The 20,605-nt window shown below is 44.0% G+C and overlaps 3 protein-coding genes across 4 annotated transcripts in view; 1 reads left to right on the plus strand and 2 right to left on the minus strand.

Moving 5' to 3' along the window:
- The window catches only part of KCNS1 (potassium voltage-gated channel modifier subfamily S member 1), an 81,395-nt gene that overhangs the window by 57,651 nt on the left and 3,139 nt on the right, over nucleotides 1–20,605 (plus strand). The window lies entirely within an intron of this gene.
- Nucleotides 1–20,605, minus strand: part of PABPC1L (poly(A) binding protein cytoplasmic 1 like) — a 149,717-nt gene that overhangs the window by 33,449 nt on the left and 95,663 nt on the right. The gene's annotated exons all lie outside the window — the stretch shown is intronic.
- STK4 (serine/threonine kinase 4) overlaps nucleotides 9,734–20,605 on the minus strand; it is a 64,363-nt gene continuing 53,491 nt past the window's right edge. For both annotated transcript variants that reach the window (XM_082226210.1, XM_082226209.1), the window contains exon 11: nucleotides 9,734–9,952. In XM_082226210.1, the coding sequence (XP_082082336.1) occupies nucleotides 9,794–9,952 (159 nt within the window). In that variant the 3' untranslated portion in view covers nucleotides 9,734–9,793. The remainder of the gene's footprint in view (nucleotides 9,953–20,605) is intronic.

A 20,605-nucleotide genomic window follows, 5' to 3' on the forward strand; every position in this document is an offset into this window, starting at 1 on the left:
GGAAAGATGAGTGGGGGTGGGGTCGGGTGGAGATGTTTCTATTTTACTTACTATATGTGGGCTTTTGTGTCAGCGTTGCTTGTGCAGGTTCTCTGCTGTTCACTTGTGTTCCTTTGGTGGTGGGAGAGGTTGGGGTTGGCATAGGGTGTGGCTGTTCATTTGTGGTTGGCTGTGGTGGTCTTTGTTTTCATGTGTGAGTGGTGTGTGTGTGTGTGTGTTTTGGATCAGGTTAGCCCTATGGATTTGTATGCCATATTGATTTTTGTTGTTGTCTTCTTGGGTTGTGTATGTGATAAAGGGGAGCCATACCAGGGTGAAGGAGTCTTCTTCTATTTGTCCCTGTGTCAGTTTCAGTTTATTGGTTAATTTTTCTAGTAAGGCAGTTTCCCATATTATTTGGTACCATTGGTCCATGCTTACTCCTGACAGGTCTCTCCGGTGTCTGGTTATGATGTTTCTGGCTGCTGAGAGTAGGTGGGTTATGAGTTCTTTGTGGTGTAAGTGGGCATTGTCATCTTGGAAGATGTTTAGTAGGGCCAATTCTGGGGTGATTTCTAATACTTGCCGCAGATCAAACCACCTCCAAAAGCGTAGCTGCAGGGGCAGTTTGAAAAGTTGGCAACCCAGTGTTGGTATGACTTTTGTAGGCATGAGGAAGAGAACAGAAGCTGACTACCCTCAGTGAAACTCATATTTGGTAGATGAGCTCACTTTCTGCTGATCACCTCAAAGGAAGGTGCTCTCTTTTAAGTTACAGAACATTCCTCCTCTTGATATTAAATGGAATGCAATTTCAGCATCTGTCATGAAAGTCTCAATACTAATAAACACAAATAAGAAATATATCCCTTCTGGCACCGGTTTCTTTGCCGTTATTAAAAATGGATGCCTTTCAGGCATTGTGGGAATTAAAATCCATAGGTCCAGGAGATTCTAACTTGACAGAGGAGATTCAATCATCAATGCCAGTCTATCCTTTATCCCCTACAGGGGCTCTGCAAAGCACGATACAAGTAACTTCCTACCAAGAAACTGTCAAAGGAACAGAAAATGCCTCTGGTTAGAGGAACTGATTTCTTGAAAGTGAAATTCCCCCACCCCACCCCCTGTGCTTATTAAATGTGGAAGCTGGCTTATCTCCTGCAATACTGACTTTTCTCCATTAAAACTCTCACTTTTTGTCAATAAGGCATCTTCATATATCCATGAGAGAGGGAGGACTAGGGGTGGAGGAGAGATTTGATTCAGTTTGCATTTAAAGGAAAATCTATCAAATGTGTGCTTTCTGGAACAATAGAAGAATAGAAACACAGCCATCCTTCAAAATTGGAATTTTGCATTTAAGTTGTCTAAGCAGTCAGTGTGTGTGTGTGTGTGTGTGTGTGTGTGTGTGTGTGTGTAGGAGGGAAACGAGCATAGAAATGGCATAATTAATTACCGTATTTTTTGCTCTATAAGACTCACTTTTTCCCTCCTAAAAAGTAAGGGGAAATGTGTGTGCATCTTATGGAGCGAATGCAGGCTACGCAGCTATCCCAGAAGCCAGAACAGCAAGAGGGATTGCTGCTTTCACTGCACAGCGATCCCTCTTGCTGTTCTGGCTTCTGAGATTCAGAATATTTTTTTTCTTGTTTTTCTCCTCCAAAAACTAGGTGCATCTTGCGGTCTGGTGCGTCTTATAGAGCGAAAAATACGGTAATTAAATTTGCAGACCGCCCTTCATCCAAAGATCACAGGGCTTCCCAAACTTAGGTCTCCAGCTGTTTTTTCAGACTACAGTTCCCATCATTCCTGATCACTGGTCCTGATAGCTAGGGATGATGGGAGTTGTAGTCCTAAAACAGCTGGAGACCCAAGTTTGGGAAACCTTGTGCTGAAAGATGCAAACTGAATCCTGGAGACAACAGATGGATGAGCCTAGGCTGATTCTGAAATGTTTTCTGTCTAGAAGCTCTAGATCAGCCTCTACTCACTCCTGGCTTAAGGTCAACTCTTAAGGGAGACACGCTTTAAAGCCAGGGATGGTTCCTCCAGAAGCTGTTAAGCCTGCTCCCATCACACCCATGTAGCATGGCCATCGATCAGGAATGATGGGAACTACAGTTCAGCTGCATCTGCATCCATTCTGCATCCCTACTTTAAGGATTCCCTGCCTGCCATCTTGTGTTTTTATTTAGAACCTTGTCAACTTTAATTCCACGCTCTTTTAAGTGCTCAGGGTCCCTCTTGCCACAATGAGAATATATGCTTCACTCCAAAGCCTTGATGCCACTGAGCAGGCAGGTGTTTCATACATTTTGCATTATTGTCTTTCTAAAGATCCACTAGCACACCATCTTCCAGTCACAGAAGCTGCAATTCTGGCCTCTGCACTTTTAATACAGAACCACGGCGCTGCGTTAAGGCTTTGCACTGTGAAACCAAGCGGAGTTCAAGAAAGGCAGAACTCTTTTCAGAGACCCTTAAAAGCAAGACTCCTCTGCTCCAGTAAGAACCACTGGGTTGATAAGACACAGGGCTTCTTGTCATTTCTTTTGCTGTCCCTTCCCCCTACCATACACTCGTACAGAAGCCAGAGATGTATAGGAGAATGAATTGCAGTCTGGTCAAGCCAAATGGTAGTTGGCTGGCTCCATTTTCAATAACGTATTAAGCATTGATCTGCACAATTGCTGTGGGCTTTAAAAAAGCAAATCTAGCCCAGGAAGAGAGGGTATTTTTCAATTCTCATTCCATCAACGGGGAAACCTTCCATGCATGCCAGTGGTAGGTGGGGTCAGAGGCAAAAAGGGTTTGCAGCAACAGATGTGACTCTTAACTTTGTATAGTAAGCTACAATGTTGTTGTTTAGTTGTGTCCGACTCTTTGTGACCCCATGGACCAGAGCACGCCAGGCACTCCTGTCTTCCACTGCCTCCTGCAGTTTGATCAAACTCATGTTGGTAGCTTTGAGAACACTGTCCAACCATCTTGTCCTCTGTTGTCCCCTTCTCCTTGTGCCCTCCATCTTTCCCAACATCAGGGTCTTTTCCAGGGAGTCTTCTCTTCTCATGAGGTGGTCAAAGTATTGGAGCCTCAGCTTCAGGATCTGTCTTTCCAGTGAGTACTCGGGGCAGAATTCCTTAAGAATGGAGAGGTTTGATCTTCTTGCAGTCCATGGGACTCTCAAGAGTCTCCTCCAGCACCATAATTCAAAAGCATCAATTCTTTGGCAATCAGTCTTCTTTATGGCCCAGTTCTCACTTCCATACATCATTACTGGGAAAACCATAGCTTTAACTATACGGACCTTTGTCAGCAAGTAAGCTACAATACTGCCATACAAAAGACAGAGGAGTGGGCATGTCTCCTCCAGCCAGGCAAAAGCATTCAAGGAGGGCACAGGACTGGTGAAAGGTGCGACTTGGGGAAATGAAAACAAAACACCCTGCTTTCCTTAGCCTTCCATCCCCAGTAGTTACTGGTCTAAAACAGCTCCTTAGGAATCAATCCTCTGTACACACTACTTTGGCAGCAAGCACCATCAAACACAAGCAGGATTTATGCATCTAGAATGTGCAATAATCAGGCCAGATGAAGATTGGTTGAAGCCAATTAGCTGTGCTAATTTGGGCAGAAGGGAACAGAAAAACATGGCATTAATAGTACAAAATGCAACACTCTGGTTCAAGGAACAAAAAGTTGATGCCTACAAGCACAAATTGCTCCCTTTGCAGAAATTTTATACTTTCTTATATATCTCCACAACAGCTATGTGCAGTAGGCCAGGCTGAGAGTTGGTGACTGGCCCAAGGGATGAAGTGAGCAAAAACAATGGCTTAAGTGAAAGTGATTTAAAAATGTGAAACTACACATGCTCAAGGGGTTTTTTAAATCAAGTTTGGCAAAATGTTTTTTGAGCTTCTACAGCAGGCATGGCCAAACTTGGCCCTCCAGCTGTTTTCGGACTACAATTCCCATCATCCCTGACCACTGGTCCTGTTAGCTAGGGATGATAGGAGCTGTAGTCCCAAAACAGCTGGAAGGCCATGTTTGGCCATGCCTGCTCTACAGGCTCAATAATTTTTTTGTTGGTCCACAAAAGCTTATGCCATAACTTTTTTAAAAAATAAAATACCACATTACTTATTTTGTGATACCTTATTCCATGTGTTCCGTTTCTGGGAGAAGGGGACCCTATTTGGGGAATTGCACCACAACTCCCAAACACCTCAATCCTGCCTAGCCTGCTGCTCTTTCTTCTTAAAGTTGTCTTTGAACCAGCCTTGAAATGGGCAACATTTCAACCAGAAGATGTCTTCAAGGAGATGTCTTTCCTCTGAAGGCCCTTCACATAGAAGACTGCCCTCTGTATGCATGGTCTCCCTATTCATATGGCTAATGCCTGCCAATTTTGCAGATTGCTACAACCCAATCCAATTCAGTTCATAGTTTGCACAGAGCAATCTTCAAATGCCTGCAGGTCTTTTTGTTCAGCAAAGCACAGTTGAAGCTGGAGGCTGTTTCGGAGATATGTTTGGTCTAGAAATGCTTTGCTCTCATTCACATCCTGACACACCAGAGCATGCAAGCCTGCCTCTCTCTCTCCCCAGTTTTTCTTTGGAGGTATTTGTTGCTGGCTGGCTGCTCAGATGCTGACTGACAGTGTCCTTGAATTGCTCCTTGCAAACCAGCTGCAATAAAGTCAAATGGGAAAGAGCTGGAATGCCTTCTTGAAGTCTTTGAATCCATCCTCCCGGAACAAAAATGAGCCTTCCATTAAGAAGTTAAGGTAATGCACATGGACCAAGATACACCGGTACCTCAGAAGTCAAACGGAATCCGTTCTGGAAGTCCATTCAACTTCCAAAACATTCAGAAACCAAGGCACGGCTTCCGATTGGCTGCAGGAGCCACACCAGATGTTCGGGTTCCAAAGAACGTTTGCAAACCATAACACTCACTTCCGGGTTTACGACATTCGGGATCCAAGGTACGACTGTATAGATTTCGATACACACTTACATGCAAGTATGCCTCACTGCACTCAGTGAGACTTACTTCTGAGTAGGCACACATATTGTATGGCTAGTGTCACATTTTAGTCACTAGGTGGTACTGTATTAGACTTAAGGCTTGCAAGATCTCCTTTGTTAAAAAAATTAGAACTCTGGGATCTACCAACTAGAAACTAGTGCAAAAAACACACCTTTAGCCTTAAACTATCTTGAACTGAGGAATTTTGTTTTCAGTACTAAAACTAATTGGAACTCACAGTCTTTTCACAAAAACATTCACCCCTGGTCATTCCAAGCTTTCCTCATTTCAGTAGATCAATTTTGTTGCTCTTGCTCCTATCATTAAAAACTGAGAATCAACAAACTCTACTAATGTACTGCAAATCATCCCAATATTATCCAGTAGATCCTGTTCCACAGAAACAGCAGTTATCATATACAGTGGTGACCCGCAAGACGAATGCCTCGCAAGACGGAAAACTCGCTAGATGAAAGAGTTTTCCGTTTTGGAGGTGCTTCGCAAAACGAATCTCCTATGGGCTTGCTTCGCAAGACGAAAATGTCTTGCGAGTTCCTGCGGGTTTTTTTCCTTCCCCCCCCTTTTTCTAAGCCGCTAAGCCGCTTATCAGCTGATCCGATAAGCCGATAAGCCGCTAAAAGCCGCTAATAGCGCTAATCCGCTAATCCGTCAATGGGCTTGCTTCGCAAGAACGGATTCTTTTCGTCTTGCGAGGCACCACTGTACTTAGGTCACATCAGTATTTTTTAAACCATAAAAACCAAACTTTTTTTATTGGAACAGTTTATTTTGTCCTATTAAACAAATAAGGCAAGGTGTTTAAAACTCAAACCAAAGAACTGTCTCATACTCAAAAGGAACATGTAATAAAAAGTTGCTTTCATACATATACAAACTAAGGATTCCAATCCATTCTAATATGTACAAATCAGACAAATCTCTACAAAAGAGAAATTTCAAGTTACATTGGGTATGATGTGCTAACTTCATTACAAAACATTAAAGCGACTAACTTCACATTTAAGTCTTTCACAGACCAACAACCAAACACTTGATTTAGGGCGATGGGAAGAAAAGATGGCAGCTTATCCGGAATGCTTCAAGCTGTGTTTATGGACCCATCAACCACGAGAATGAGATTTCATAAGTATAGGAATACCTTGCTTTAAACACTGTTTGCTCTGGACAGCATTCTTTCAGAAGAAGTCCCTAAAATTACAATCTGGGTGATAGATGAAGTGGTATATTCTTGCAGAAGAATTCAAAATGAGAGCCGGAGTCTTTGATTAGGCTGAATTTACTGAAGATGGCTTCCTGATGCTGAACTACAATAGCAGGAATCCAGCAATTCATTCTCATATCTTTTAGATGGGGGTGGGGGGTGGGACTACGTTACTGAGACTGCTGTGCTTTTTCATTCACTTGCTTCCACAACAAAAATAGTAATATTTCATTAGGTGACTCATTAAGAGTCTGGCTGGTTGCAGACAAGACATCCCAAACACATGTATTTCCCTGCTACCATGGCACATATTGTAAAGGCAAAGATTCCCAGCTAAAGGACCATCTCCTTTATGTGAGAGCAAGTTACTCACCTAAATACCTGAATGTGAAATACTGTGGGGTAGGCATCATAGCCAGAGGCAAAAGGCACCCACTTTAGCAGCCATCTGGCTTCACGGGTTACTGAGAAAGGTCCTCCCACCTGATTCACATAGTTGAAAATTGCATTTAAAGCAAGGAAACAGTAGATGGAGGGGGTGCAAAATAAATCTACTTGCGCAGTAAATAAAGTTCATTTCTGCTGCAGGTAGCATCCCCTCACTTTACCCCTTTGCTTGCACCTCCATAGTTAAATTGCAAATGACTGGCTTTCTAGCCTTTCATGGCAGATTTCTATTTGCTAGAACCATTAACAAAAACGAGTATTTCAAAAGGTTAGCTTGCGTTGCAAACTGTACATACTTGAACAGCAGCTGATCAGCATGGCTTTACAGGGAACATAGTTACTTTGGTTTATTTTAATACTTCTCTTTCTGTCACAGAATTTGTACAACCGGATTGCTAATTTCTGCTCAGCTTTTTTAGGGCATCTCCATCCAGGGCAGTGATGGGGAACCTGTGACCCTCCAGCTGCTACTGGACTACAACTCCCATCATCCCTGGGCATTGGCTCCCACCGTCCTTGCGTGTTGGGAGTCACAACAACAACATGTGGAGGGCCAGAGGTTCCCCACCTCTGATCTGGGCTAAGCCAAATATATCCTTGGCCAGGTCATTAGAAAGAGAAACACTGGCAATTAAACCACTGCTCTTCAGCAGGTGGTCTTAACAGCAATGCTTCCCTATATTTTTGAAAAGAGCTTGGGCTCTGCTTACAATGAGACAAACTTCCTTCAGCAGCAGGAAGGGCTTGGATGACTTCACCCTTCCCCACTAGCTCATGAAACGTAAACTTGGTTCAGGTCACACTCACCACATGCAAAAGAATGCATGGCCTATGGTGCAACTGGGATGAGAGTACAGCATTAACGGCCACAGTGGAGCTGGGATAAGTGAAGAGGAGAGATTGGAGGCAAGTCATGATCTCTCCCCCACACCCACCCTAAAAGGTTAGTACCAGAGTGTTTAATCCTCTGCTGCAACCAGAGTAAAACAGAAGTTACACACGGGCTGTCACAAATTTTCAGGCCCTGAGCAGCAAGAATGGAAGTGTATCTGCACATTTCTGCCTTTATTCCAGTTTATTACGCTGCAACATCAAGAACTGTAGAGACTGGCTAGGATGCAACAGGCCTTCCAGCCACAAATGTGACATTTTAGCTGCCCGCTTCCTATGCACCCTCTGAAGGTCATGGGACCCTCTGAGGAGCAATTTATGGGGTACAGGGGGGCTGCTGCTGGACTGGAAGACTGTTGTGCTCCTTTCATTCACATGCTGAAACAACAGGCCTTTTTACAGAGCTTGGTCATTGTGTTCTGATACTTGTGAAACCTGGGGAAGCCAATAACCACAGGCACATTCCATCAGAAATTTCTCTTGTGCAAATCCAACAGCAATGAGTGAGAATTGCACAGAGCATCAGACACACTCTCGCACACTTTATTTTAGCAGGAGTCCTGCTGCTTAGAAATGAATGGAATTGCTTTATTAAGCTTGACACATCAAGCTTTTCCTAAAAGGGCATTTTGAAATTATTCTTTTGAGCCAACAGATTGTTATTTTAATCTTAACTGACGTCCTTAACCTTTCCAAATAAACAGAGAAACACATTCTAGTTTAAAATTTAAAACTAATATTGCAAGCCTCAAACAAATTAAGCTCAAAATAGCAAAGCCCATAAACATTCACAATTCCTTAAATATTTCAAACCTCTCATTATCTCAAGAGAGTTCCTAATTTCCTGAGTTGCAAATACTTTGACATTCCTCTGCTGCAAGGAATTCTGAAGAAATACAAAGTAGGATTCACGTTTTCTTGAGTGATGGGTTGGTTTCACATTAATATATTTTAAAAATACCAAGAAATCACTCAAACGTTATCAGCATTCACTCATAAAGTACACAGTAGAAAGGATATAAATATAAGCCTGAAATTCAATGCTTTAAAAGGGGGAATGTAAGGCATGGGACTTTTAGAGGCTTTTGGAATGGACAAAAAGAGTTTATATTCCTTTTCAAACGCTGGAGCAGGTCGCATATTTTTGCCACTGAATCACTTTTCTTTTAAAAACCTATTTCCAGAGTACCATTAAACAGTAACAGGGGGAAGTTTAAAGAGGGAGCAGTTTAATACAAAGTGGTTGCTGCATAAAGGAGATACGGAAGTTAAGCTATGCATCTTTTATTGGGCCAAATTAGGCGCACAGACAAGTGTGCAAGGTTTCTGGTTTCACAAGCACTTAAGAGTTTCACAAAAAGAAGCATACGTTTGCATCCTTGCAGTCCAACCTAAGTGCATCCAACAAAAGACAGCATTTTACCTACTTTGTTTTCTTCATGAACCAATGAGGCAGCCTTACACCACAGGATGGGATAAACCCACAAGGCAGAAAACAGGCCTGTGAGACTGACTGGCCACCTGAGCACCAACATTCTTTTAGTCTGTTTCCAACTGTTCCTCCAAAATATATAGACAGGGTCCAAAAGTAACAGGACTTCTCTGAAGCAACATGCGATCTATTCAGAACACATCTAACACTGAAACACAAGCATAATCTGTTCATGAGGACTCCACATAATGGCATTCCTGAGTTTGAAAAGATGCTACAGTAAATGGAGGAAGCAGCCACTGGCTTGCTTTGCTTTGCTAACACACTGCCATTGTTTGCACACAACGCTAGGCCAGGCCATGGCTTAACACAAAGCAGGGATTTTGCTCCTCCCTGGTCCTGTTGCTGTTGCACTGCATTGAGTTAAGCTGCGATTTGATTTAGTGTGTCTTCTGAACCTGGGCGTAGCTCTCTCCAAATCATAAACCATAGGACAAACCTTGGTTACAGCATGTGGTTTGTCTGTGAGAGCTAAATCACAAGACTGGGTTCAGAGGACACACTAAGTCAAATCATGGCTTTGCTCGGTGCAGCCCAGCAGATTGACCAGAGTAGGAACAAAGCCACCATCTCCTCTCTGGGAATTTGTTCATGCTAAACTATGGTTTGGCTTAGTGTCATGTGAAAACCGGACCATTTAAAACAGAAATCCACCTACACAGTAGTCATAGAAACACAGTTTATTGTTAGGGATGATGGATATCTATTCTACTGGCAGGCTTTCCTCAGAAGTTCTGCTGGCGTCTCTTCTTTGCTTCAATGGCATCAAGAATTGGCTGCCGTTTCGACTGATACCTTTGGCGAACTTCTTCTATCTCCTGCTCCATCATGGGGTCAAGCGCCCCGAGTCTTCTTTGAAGTTCTTCAACAGTCCAGTTTCTCAGCTGAAGAAAAACACAAAAGCAGTGAGCTTGCAACAGCAGAAAACCTGGAGCTTCACAAAGGGCCTGTGCTGGGAAATTTACTCTGCTTCTTCTGAGCAATAAAGTAAAAGGGCTTTACTTTAAGAGTAACAATTCTGAATCCCATTAAATTTACTGACAAAGGCTACAAACAAACTTTGGCTTAGATCCTGAGTTGCCTTTCCATTTCTGGTGAAAGGTAATTATAATTAACCCTTTATCCTTGCAGTTGTTCCCTGCACCAACTTCCATGCCATTCTGGAAAGTTGCCCCAACCCTCCAGAACTAGAAACAGCGTATCTTGAGAAGGATTCCTCTTAAGGGATGTCCCAAGCCTCGGACTGCAGAAACTCAAAACTTTTTATGTAACGAAACATCTTCACAAACCTTTAAATACACAAAACACAGATAACACTGTGCTTCTACCTGACTTCAATGGAGTGAGAAAAGGGAGTTTAACCCTTTTTTAAAAATTAATGAATAAAGTATTTGAAGCAGGAAGGAAACAATTTGCAGTATTATGTACAGTTACACATTTGCTGTAGAAGGGTGAACATTCACTGTAAGTCTGTTCCTTGAATATGGCTCCACCGCTCTCAGATGTCTGGTGTGTGTAGCCTGTGAGACAGCATTCTTTGCGGCAGCCCCATAAACTGTGGTACTCCCTCCACAGAGGTGCATCTGACAGCTTTACTATACAGTTTTCGGCAAATGCTGAAGACACACCTCTTCACCTTGGGTTTTGACACGTGAGGTGTATATTTTAAAGAGTTTTATACCCCACCTTTCCTCCAAAGAGCTCAAGGCAGCACACATGGTTCCCACCCACCCATTTATCCCCACAATCCTGCGAGGCACATGGAAGTGAGAACGAATGGCCTCAAGTGAGCTCCACGCTTGAGTGGGGATTTAAATCCACTCTCCCTCACTCTAGTCTGAATCACCAGCAGCAATTTTTCATTAGCATTTCGTCAACAGTAAATCTCACTTGACTCCATGTTGAGCACTGTCTTTGTATATATGGAGATTCACAGAACTGTAGAGTTGGAAAAGATCACATGGGTCATCTAGTCCAACCCCCTACAATGCAGGAATCTTTTGCCCAATGTGGGTTGAGTCTCATGCTCAACCCACTTCCCACCACAAGTAATAATCAGCTGTGCCTTTTGCTACCAAGTAGTGGACCTCCACATAATTTGTTTGCCCAATTTGGTGTTCCCAATCTTCTGCTTGGATCAAAATCCCAGGGATTACTAGATTAGATGGCAGGGAATGAATACAATCTTTCATCACCAAACAAGCTGGTGTCTGAAACTATTAAGACTCCAATGAGAGAGGTGCTGTTTCCTTTTAAGCAGTGCCTGGCCTTGTTCCAATTAGTTCAGACCAGAAACAAGACAGTACCAGTGCATGGCTTCTGGGCTGTATAATATCTAGCAGCCTTGTCTGAAGCTTGCCTTAGTTAACACAGAGATGCAATGAGTTTCATCACGTCAGCACTGCAAAGTAGTATTGTGGATCATGCTCTAAATCCTCCTGGTTCTACAGGGTACTCTCATACAGAAGACACCCCAAAGTTGTAAACAGTAATGAAGCATGACTTTGTGGAATTTCATTATCGTCATTATTTGCAACGTAAGGTCTTCTCCCCTCCTCCACCACCAGCAACTGCTTTAAAACTTTTCAATAATGCATAGAGTATTACTGCACAAGGGAAATAAGTACTTTAGCAAGAGGGCACAGATTTTTGCCTATCTTGTAAGGAAGTTGTTCATTAGGGGGGGGGAGCACTTCCCCCATCAGATGCATTATGCATGCACATTAACACAGCTTTAGCTGACAGCCCTTTAAGTTGATGTATGGGACCTGCTACAATTCTATGCTAATTGTATAACATCTGTTTTAAAGAAGGTGATTGTTCAATGTTCAGCCCTCAGGAGCTGAAAGAATATAATAAAGTATAACAGTAAAGACAGACAAAATTAATTCAGTGCTGAGGGTCTATATAAAGAGATCAGTCAGCCCTAACCATTAAATGACTACCAGATGTTTAACAGAATTTTCTTCAAGCCTTAGAGTTCTTCTGAATCTCTAAGAGGCCGTCGTCCTGAGTGTTTCAGGACATAGGATAGATATTTCCAGTTTTTGTTTATTTTGCCAGGGTACTATTTTAAAGGAATCCTGCCTTGAGAGTTTTTACTGGTGGTATATGTATGGGAAGAAGCCTTCTTTGAATGTGTAAGGGCTCACATTTTGTAGAAGGGGCACATTCTTGTTCCACCCCCAGGTCTCCCATTTATGCCAGTCGCACCCTCCTTCTTGGCCTTTGCACATTCAGCGTACAACCAGGGCCGGGGCTTTTTCGGATGTGGCTCTAATCTGGTGGAACGCTCTGTCACAAGAGACTAGGGCCCTGCTGGATTTGACATCTTTCCGCGGAGCCTGCAAGACAGAGCTGTTCCACCAGGCCTTTGGCCAAGGCACAGCCTGACCCCCTCCTTTGGTAATTCACAGAACTCTAGCCCAATGGTTGCCATCAATTTGATTTGAACTGATTTTATAATGTATTGATTTTAGAATGCTGTATTATTTTACTGTTGTTAGCCGCTCTGAGCCCGGCTTCGGCTGGGATATAGATAAAAGTCTATTATTATTATTATTATTATTATTATTATTATTATTATTATTATTACTATTACAGGTTTGAAGGAGGATTCCAGTCATGTTGAGCTGAACATGCAGAGCTTTGCACTCAACATGTGACAGGTCAGGGGAGGAAGGGGCAGGGCGTGGAGACCTAGTGTGCTTTGCAGTTGAGTAGAATTTGATCCCATGTCCTCCTGTTCCAAGTTCAACACTCAAGCCAGTACAGCACTCTGGCTCTCAGTGACAGGTAAGAGAAGGGAGACTATTTAACTGATTGCGCTGAACACGGACGTGTGTCAAAGGTTCCAAGTACAAGGAGTGGGGGAGATTTCACTCTCCACATTTTCACTGCACAACCAGCCCTTCTCTGTTTTAAGTATACCTTTTGTACCACTCCACACACCAAGAATCACATTATTTAGGTTAGGTTCTCAATGGTGTATATACCTTGAATACCTGATAAAATCAATGTCCTTCCCCAAACAATTCTGGATAGCTGCAAAGTTATCAGGTAGCTTTGTCACTACCCATGCTATTTCTGCACCAATATATAATCCATACTATGCAGTAACTTTCCCACTGCCAACAAAGAAGCCAGCTCTACACGGACAACAAGTGTGATTGTTCTTTCAATAGTTACATGGCTTCTACTAATGTTGGTTCTGCAGCAGGGGATATTGAACACACCGTCCTCCAGATGTTGATGAACTACAACTCCCATCATCTCGGGTCAATGGTCATGTTAACGGGGGCTCATGGGAGTTGTAGTTTAGCAACATCTGGAAGGCCATGGATTCCCCACCCAGCATTTATGCACACACAGAAATTTAATAAAATAACAACCAACCCATTTAGTGTAAGAAAAATTATTCTTGTTTAGTCTATAATACAATGGTCATGAGAACTAGTGATATTACAATTGCCTTGGGGGGAAATATATGCATGTTTTATTGCATGTTTAGTATACAAAAACATTTTTAAAGGATGCAATTTTATTATTCCGGGTAAAAAACTACATTGCACTTTGGAGCGAGATTTTAAATCCCATGTTAAAGAATGATAAAATATGGATTTGATACTTGGTTATATCATTTCAGAAGACAAGACAGACTCTTACAGCACTCCAACTGACATTAAACACAAAAAGTAAAATAATTCAGTATACAAATCCTCAAAATTAATACTTTCTATAAATGCTCACACTGCTGCTTAAGGGGAGACAGACTGTCTACATGCTCAGAAACAAGAGTGTGGCTATTGCAGTTAGCACCGTTCATGAGTAAAGTTTAGATCAATTGAGTACGCCCTTGAAGCTTTTGGCAGTGACTGTGTGTCAAAAGTATCCAAAAATACACCGCAAGCTAAAGGGCAGGAGGTCCAATATCCTCTCCCTGTGTGTATTAAGGCACGTCTGCCAATTAGTACTTTTTAATAGATATGGAAAGACAAAATAAAAATAGGTTGGGAGGGCACAACCCTTCCTTATGTTAGCTATAGTGCCTGCATGAGAAGAGGGAATCTTATGCCTTTAGGATCTAAAGAATTACGATCTATCATCATAAGTGATGATAATTGTTTTTCTCCCCCTCCCAACCTTGGCATATTTATGCCCACCATACCTGCATGCTCCAACCTTAGGCTCCCTGACTGTCGGATGGCTGCTGGTGGACAGTCATTTGAGAGGTGCATATAGACCAGGGGTGCCCAAACTTTTTTCAAAGAGGGCCAGATTTAATGAAGTGAACATGTGTGAGGGCCGACCAATGTTGTTGAGCTTTTTTTCGGATTTTACCCCAGGACGTATACTGCCACGGGGGCCGGATTAAATTGACCGGTGGGCCGGATTAGGCCCCCAAAACGGACTTTGGACACATGCCTGATATAGACCAACAAGTCCCTTAACAGCCCAGGAAAATGCATGCTAGAGGGGAGGGGAATAGGGCTTTTACGTGCTACAGAGATACCCCTCTCACCTGTGTGAAGGCTAGCACTTCGCAATCTTGGAAATAGCACAGTTTACCTGATAAGGGTGGTTATCCTGATACAAAAGGCAGACCCATCCCACAATTCATCTCCACTGCATTCTGCGACTGGCTTATAACCCCACTATTTCAAAGCGCGAAATAAATGAACCCATGAAAATCCTTTGCATTTCTGTGTGTGCACTCTCTCTGTGTTATTTGTGCTATTTATTTGCATCTTGCCCTCCCTCCCAAAGGAGCCCAGGGCGACAAGGAAGCAGCGATTAAAACATTTTAAAAACCATTCCAGTACAGATGCAGACTAGGAAAGACCTCAAGTTAAAAGGCTTGTTGAAGGAGGAAGGTGCTCAAGTTAGGTGCCAAAAAGATAACAGAAATGGTGCTTGTCTAATATTCAAAGGGAGGGAATTCCAAAAGGTAGGAGCCACAACACTAAACGTCTGGTTGCTGTGTATTTCACAGAATGGACCTTCTGATAAGATGGTAGATGCAGAAGGACCTTGCCTGCAGAGAACAGTCACTAAATTAGTACATTAGGAGATTATCTTTCAGGCGTTATGTGCATTCTGTTTGCAGATACTTCTTAGTACTGCGCTCAAAATTGAACTGGTTCCATTTCCTCTTGAGCTAGCTCTCCTCAACACTCTTGCTATTATCAATGTTTGATCAACCCAACACCATATTGTTACTTTAATTTTTATAATTTCTTTGCTATTACCATATGTGCTCAAATGAATACAACAACTGAGGAGAAGCCTGGAAGGCGGGGGGGGGGGGCAAGTGTCATTAAATAAAAGGTTTAAGAGCCCAGTTGGTCAAGTCAAGCAGGGAGTCTGAGAAATTGGATTCTAATACATTTTAAGCAGTAATGTGGGCCATTAACATGCCTCCACTTAAAACACATCAGTCTCAAAACAATCCATTTCTGCCTATTCTGCAGCCTACGTACAGAATTCTATAGAATTACAGGGTAGGGCAATACAAACTCTGCATGCTTATGGACATCACTACACTTTCCCTTAAGTTTGAAAAGAAGGGGACAGAAGGACACAATTGTGCAAGCATGCCTGCAGAGCATCTGGGTTGTAGTCATCATCTTTGGACCAAAGGCTGCAGAACACAGCCTTAGAGAACAAGGTGAAGTGCCATCTTGAATCCCCTTGGCCCAGAAGGGGAGTTCTACAGCATGTATTTTTATTTTTATTTGCACCAAACACATAAGAAACATCTTTGAAACCTTGAGATTTTGACCCAGGTAGTCTATGTCAATTTTCTTTCTTGATGTCTGCAGTTAAAATAGTCTTTCATCTGTCACAATAACGTGCCAGTAGAACACTGAGCTTTACTGAATCTAAATGAAACTGGAACAGTGAAGGGGAATACATAACACAGCAAAGCAGACACATTAGTCACAGTTCATACTCTCAAGGGCACATTGCTCAACAACTTTATAGCACTGCGCCCCTCTTTTGACCTCTGGAGACCATTTTATAACAGCTACATGGTTGTTGCCGCAAGATGGAATGGGCAGATTTCAATTTCCAGGAAGAGACTTGCTATAATATAAGCCAAAGATAGGAAATCATTTCCCATTTCAGAGCCCTTAACTGCTCAGAAAAGGTTAACACATGCACAAAGTAATCCAATGCCTATGCATTTGTGGGGCTTTGGTAAAGTAGCAAAACAATGACCTGTGGCCAAGACAAGTACAGCTGGAAAGAGAACATTTGCAGGCCTCTCCAGAACCATGCTGAATGGCTCTGACATTTCCAAACATACGATTTAAAATAAAGTTCTAAATCCTAGACTAAACATTGGCAAAGTCATTTGTTTACAACTTCATAGATAAGTCCATGGAGTGACCCAATAAGTCCAGAATGAAAAACTCTGGAATTCCTGGTTTATGTAAATAAAGACTGCACACCCCAACCCCCATGTACATTGGTCTATCAGAAGCTAGAAAAGCTTCTTATTTTTATGTGTCTGTCTGGTACTGCAAAAACAGAGTCCTGTCAAGTGCCTTATGGGCAGAGAGATTAACCTAGCAGGTTAAGTTATTTCAGCTGGGTGTGCAATGCGATGCGGCTGTTGTCTCAGGATAACAGGTCTGGGACAGTAGCATCCAAAGTGGAACAGACTCCCCCGGAAGGTTGGCTCCCCTTCACTTTCTAAGCAGATGTTGGATGGCCACTTGTCATGGATGCTTTTTAGTCAAAAGGAGGTTAGACTAGACAACCCTCTATGACTCTTGACTGTGTAAACAAACCACACTTTGCCTGGTGGTGCCATTTAAAAGTGAAGCACTTGCCCTGTGCTCTTCTGAAGATAATATTTGGGCAGTTTTGTCTTCCACCATTACTTTTAATTATATTGCCACGTGGGAAGTGATTGCACAAGGATTGCTACAGAGATGAAACTCCACAACAATCCCCATTATTCAGCACAGTGCATTTGTTTTACTTTTTGCTGGGTGGGCATTTTGCTGCTTGTTGTCATGTGGAGATGCTGCTGTATCCCTTTTTCAAGATGAAGGGACTCATTCATTCCCTACTTTCCACCAGCAATACTTCCATCACTTCACAGTACACATGCCCTTTTAAAATGGAGCAAATTATAGCAGTGAATTCTTCTTTTCCATGAAGCAGGCAGCACATAGTGCAGCAAGCACTGGACGGGCCTTGCAGGACTACATGATGTGGGAAAGCAGAAAAAGACTCATCTCAGACTGAAAGTCTTCGGAGCCACTGCAAGTCAGTTGCCAACTTTGGGCAAAGGCGGACCAGTAGCGTGGAACAGTGCAAAGCAGTGTCAAATGTCAGAAAATGCAGAACTATTTTTAATCATACAGTCCCAGACTTCTATTAAGTGAATGGTACACTTCACATCATTTGGAATCTGGGATGACTAATTGTCCATCATCCAGTCCAGAATGATTAATACTGAAGTGCTTTATCTCAAACAGAAAGAGGGTACTTTGATTCTCTTCAAAATTTAATAGAAGACTTCTCATCTAATTCAAAACCTTTGTGCATGATGTCTGCTGAGTAAGAAATGAGATTTTTGGATTCACGACATTATTCATATGTTACATGTATCTTGTGGCTGATGCTCACTCACTGAACACCAAGTAGGTTACATGATTCAAGGGCAACAAAACAGATGTACGACAGAGTAAGAGCGCATAAACACAAACGTTTTACTTTCTATAGTCAAATATATGAGAGCAGAAAATCACAAAAGTGACTTGCAAGGTTGCCAATTCCACAGGGCTCTTACTTGTGGAATACATTTTTTTAAAGGCTTGCTGCAAAAAATGAATACACATAAGTTCCACAGGGGGGGAAGCACTGGGACATCCGATCGCAGTGATCATGGGCAGGAGGCGGAGTTACGCTAAGACCAGACCATGTCATTACCGAGGAGGCAGGTTTAGTCGTTGTTTGAAGACTATCCCTGCCTCCGGGTCTGGCCTTGACCGGATGGATACTGGAATCAACAGGGGAAACCCACATAACCTGAAGGTGTTGCTGTGTAATGCCAGGTCAATGATGAATAAAACCACTGCCATCCACAACCTGATTGTGGATGGAGGATTTGACCTGGCATGTGTGACAGAGACCTGGTTGGAGGAAGCAGATGGGCCTGTCCTTGCTGCCGCTTGCCCACCAGGTTTCTCTTACGCACAGCAACCCAGGTCATGTGGGCGGGGAGGGGGGGTTGCAGTGATTTTTAGGAAGTCATTAGTTTGCACCAGGCGTCCTACTGGGAAGACCCAGTTTTCTGAGTGCATGTTCTGGAAGTTGGGCAATAGGGGCAGTACAGGATTCCTTTTGGTGTACCGACCTCCCCGCTGCACCAAGGATTCCCTGTCCGAGCTGCTTCAGGTCGTGGCGGATGTTCTCCTGGAGACACCTAGTTTGGTTGTCCTAGGGGATTTTAACATCCACGCCGACACGACCTTACAAGGGGCCGCTCGGGACTTCGTGGAAAGCATGGCCTCCATGGGGCTGTCCCTGAATAAGTTGGGCCCAAATCATAGTCATGGACATGCCTTAGACCTGGTATTCACCTCTAGTGACGTGGGTGATCTGACACTAAGTAAAAGTGAAACCAAAGAAGTGCCATGGTCAGATCACTTCCTGGTGCAACTGGACTTCTCCGCGACCCTTCCCCTCTGCAGGGAGGTGGGACCAATTCGGATGGTCCGCCCCCGCCACTTAATGGATCCAAATGGTTTCCAGAGAGTGGTAGGGGATGCTTTATCCCATGTTGATGGCCTTTCAGCTGATTCCCTGGTGGCCCGCTGGAATGCGGAGTTAACCAGGGCTATCGACTGTCTGGCTCCGAAGCGCACTCTCCGATTGCATGGAGCCCGGACAGCCCCGTGGTTTTCTCCGGAGCTGAGGGCGATGAAACAATCGCTGAGACGGCTAGAGCGGCGGTGGCAGAAAACTCATTCCGAATCTGACCGGACACAGGTTAGAGCTCAACGTCGAGCCTACCATGTGGCGATAGCGACGGCGAAGAAGACTTTCTTCACCGCCTCTATTGCATCTGCAGAAAATAGTAGCAGGAGACTCTTTCAGGTGGTCCGCAATTTAACGGAACCACCTTTACCACCGGGGCCTTGTAAAGACCCCAAGATCTCCTGCAACGATTTTGCAAAGTTTTTTGCAGATAAAATCACTCATATCCGGAAGGAGCTAGACACCACCGTGGGAGCAGGGCTGGGGCGGGAGAGTGCTGGAGCTCTGTCTGGTCAAGTTGCATGGAATCAATTTCAATCCGTTACCCCCGAGGATGTGGACAGGCTGCTTGGACGCGTGAAACCAACCACCTGTCTCCTTGATCCTTGCCCATCCTGGCTAATAAAAGCAAGCCGGGAAGGGCTGGGCGATGGGCTCTGCGGGGTGGTGAATGCTTCCCTCTGTGAGGGAACATTCCCAGATCTGCTGAAAGAGGCGGTCATTAAACCGCTTCTTAAAAAACCATCTTTAGACCCGGCCAGTATGGCCAACTATCGCCCAGTCTCAAATCTTCCATTCTTGGGCAAGGTGATTGAGCGCGTGGTTGCTGAACAACTCCAGGCACGCCTGGAGGATGCGGACCATTTGGATCCCTTCCAATCGGGGTTCAGGCCTCATCATGGGACTGAAACTGCCTTGGTCGCACTGGTTGATGATCTCCGGCGAGCTAGGGACAAAGGTGAGAGTTGTTTCCTAGTTCTGCTGGATCTCTCAGCGGCCTTTGATACAATCGACCATAACATCCTTCTGGACTGTCTAGAGGGGTTGGGAGCTGGGGGCACTGTTATACAGTGGTTTCGCTCCTTCCTCCTGGGCCGTGTTCAGAAAGTGGTGGTGGGGGATGAGTGTTCAGACCCTTGGGCCCTCACTTGTGGGGTGCCTCAGGGTTCCGTCCTCTCCCCCATGCTTTTTAACATCTATATGAAGCCGCTGGGAGAGATCATCAGGGGGTTTGGACTGGGTGTCCATCAATATGCAGATGATACCCAGCTCTACCTCTCTTTCAAATCAGAACCAGTGAAGGCGGTGAAGGTCCTGTGTGAGTGCCTGGAGGCGGTTGGAGGATGGATGGCGGCTAATGGATTGAGGTTGAATCCTGACAAGACAGAAGTACTGTTCTTGGGGGACAGGGGGCGGGCTGGTGTGGAGGACTCCCTGGTCCTGAATGGGGTAACTGTGCCCCTAAAGGACCAGGGGCGTAGCCTGGGAGTCATTTTGGACTCACAGCTGTCCATGGAGGCGCAGGTTAATTCTGTATCCAGGGCGGCTGTCTACCAACTCCACCTGGTACGCAGGCTGAGACCCTACCTGCCCGCGGACTGTCTCGCCAGAGTGGTGCATGCTCTAGTTATCTCCCGCTTGGACTACTGCAATGCGCTCTACGTGGGGATACCTTTGAAGGTGACTCGGAAACTACAGCTAATCCAGAATGCGGCAGCTAGACTGGTGACTGGGGGCAGCCGCCGAGACCACATAACACC

Source organism: Podarcis vaucheri (assembly GCF_965113315.1).
Source record: "Podarcis vaucheri genome assembly, chromosome: 6".
In the NCBI taxonomy this organism is placed as follows: domain Eukaryota; kingdom Metazoa; phylum Chordata; class Lepidosauria; order Squamata; family Lacertidae; genus Podarcis; species Podarcis vaucheri.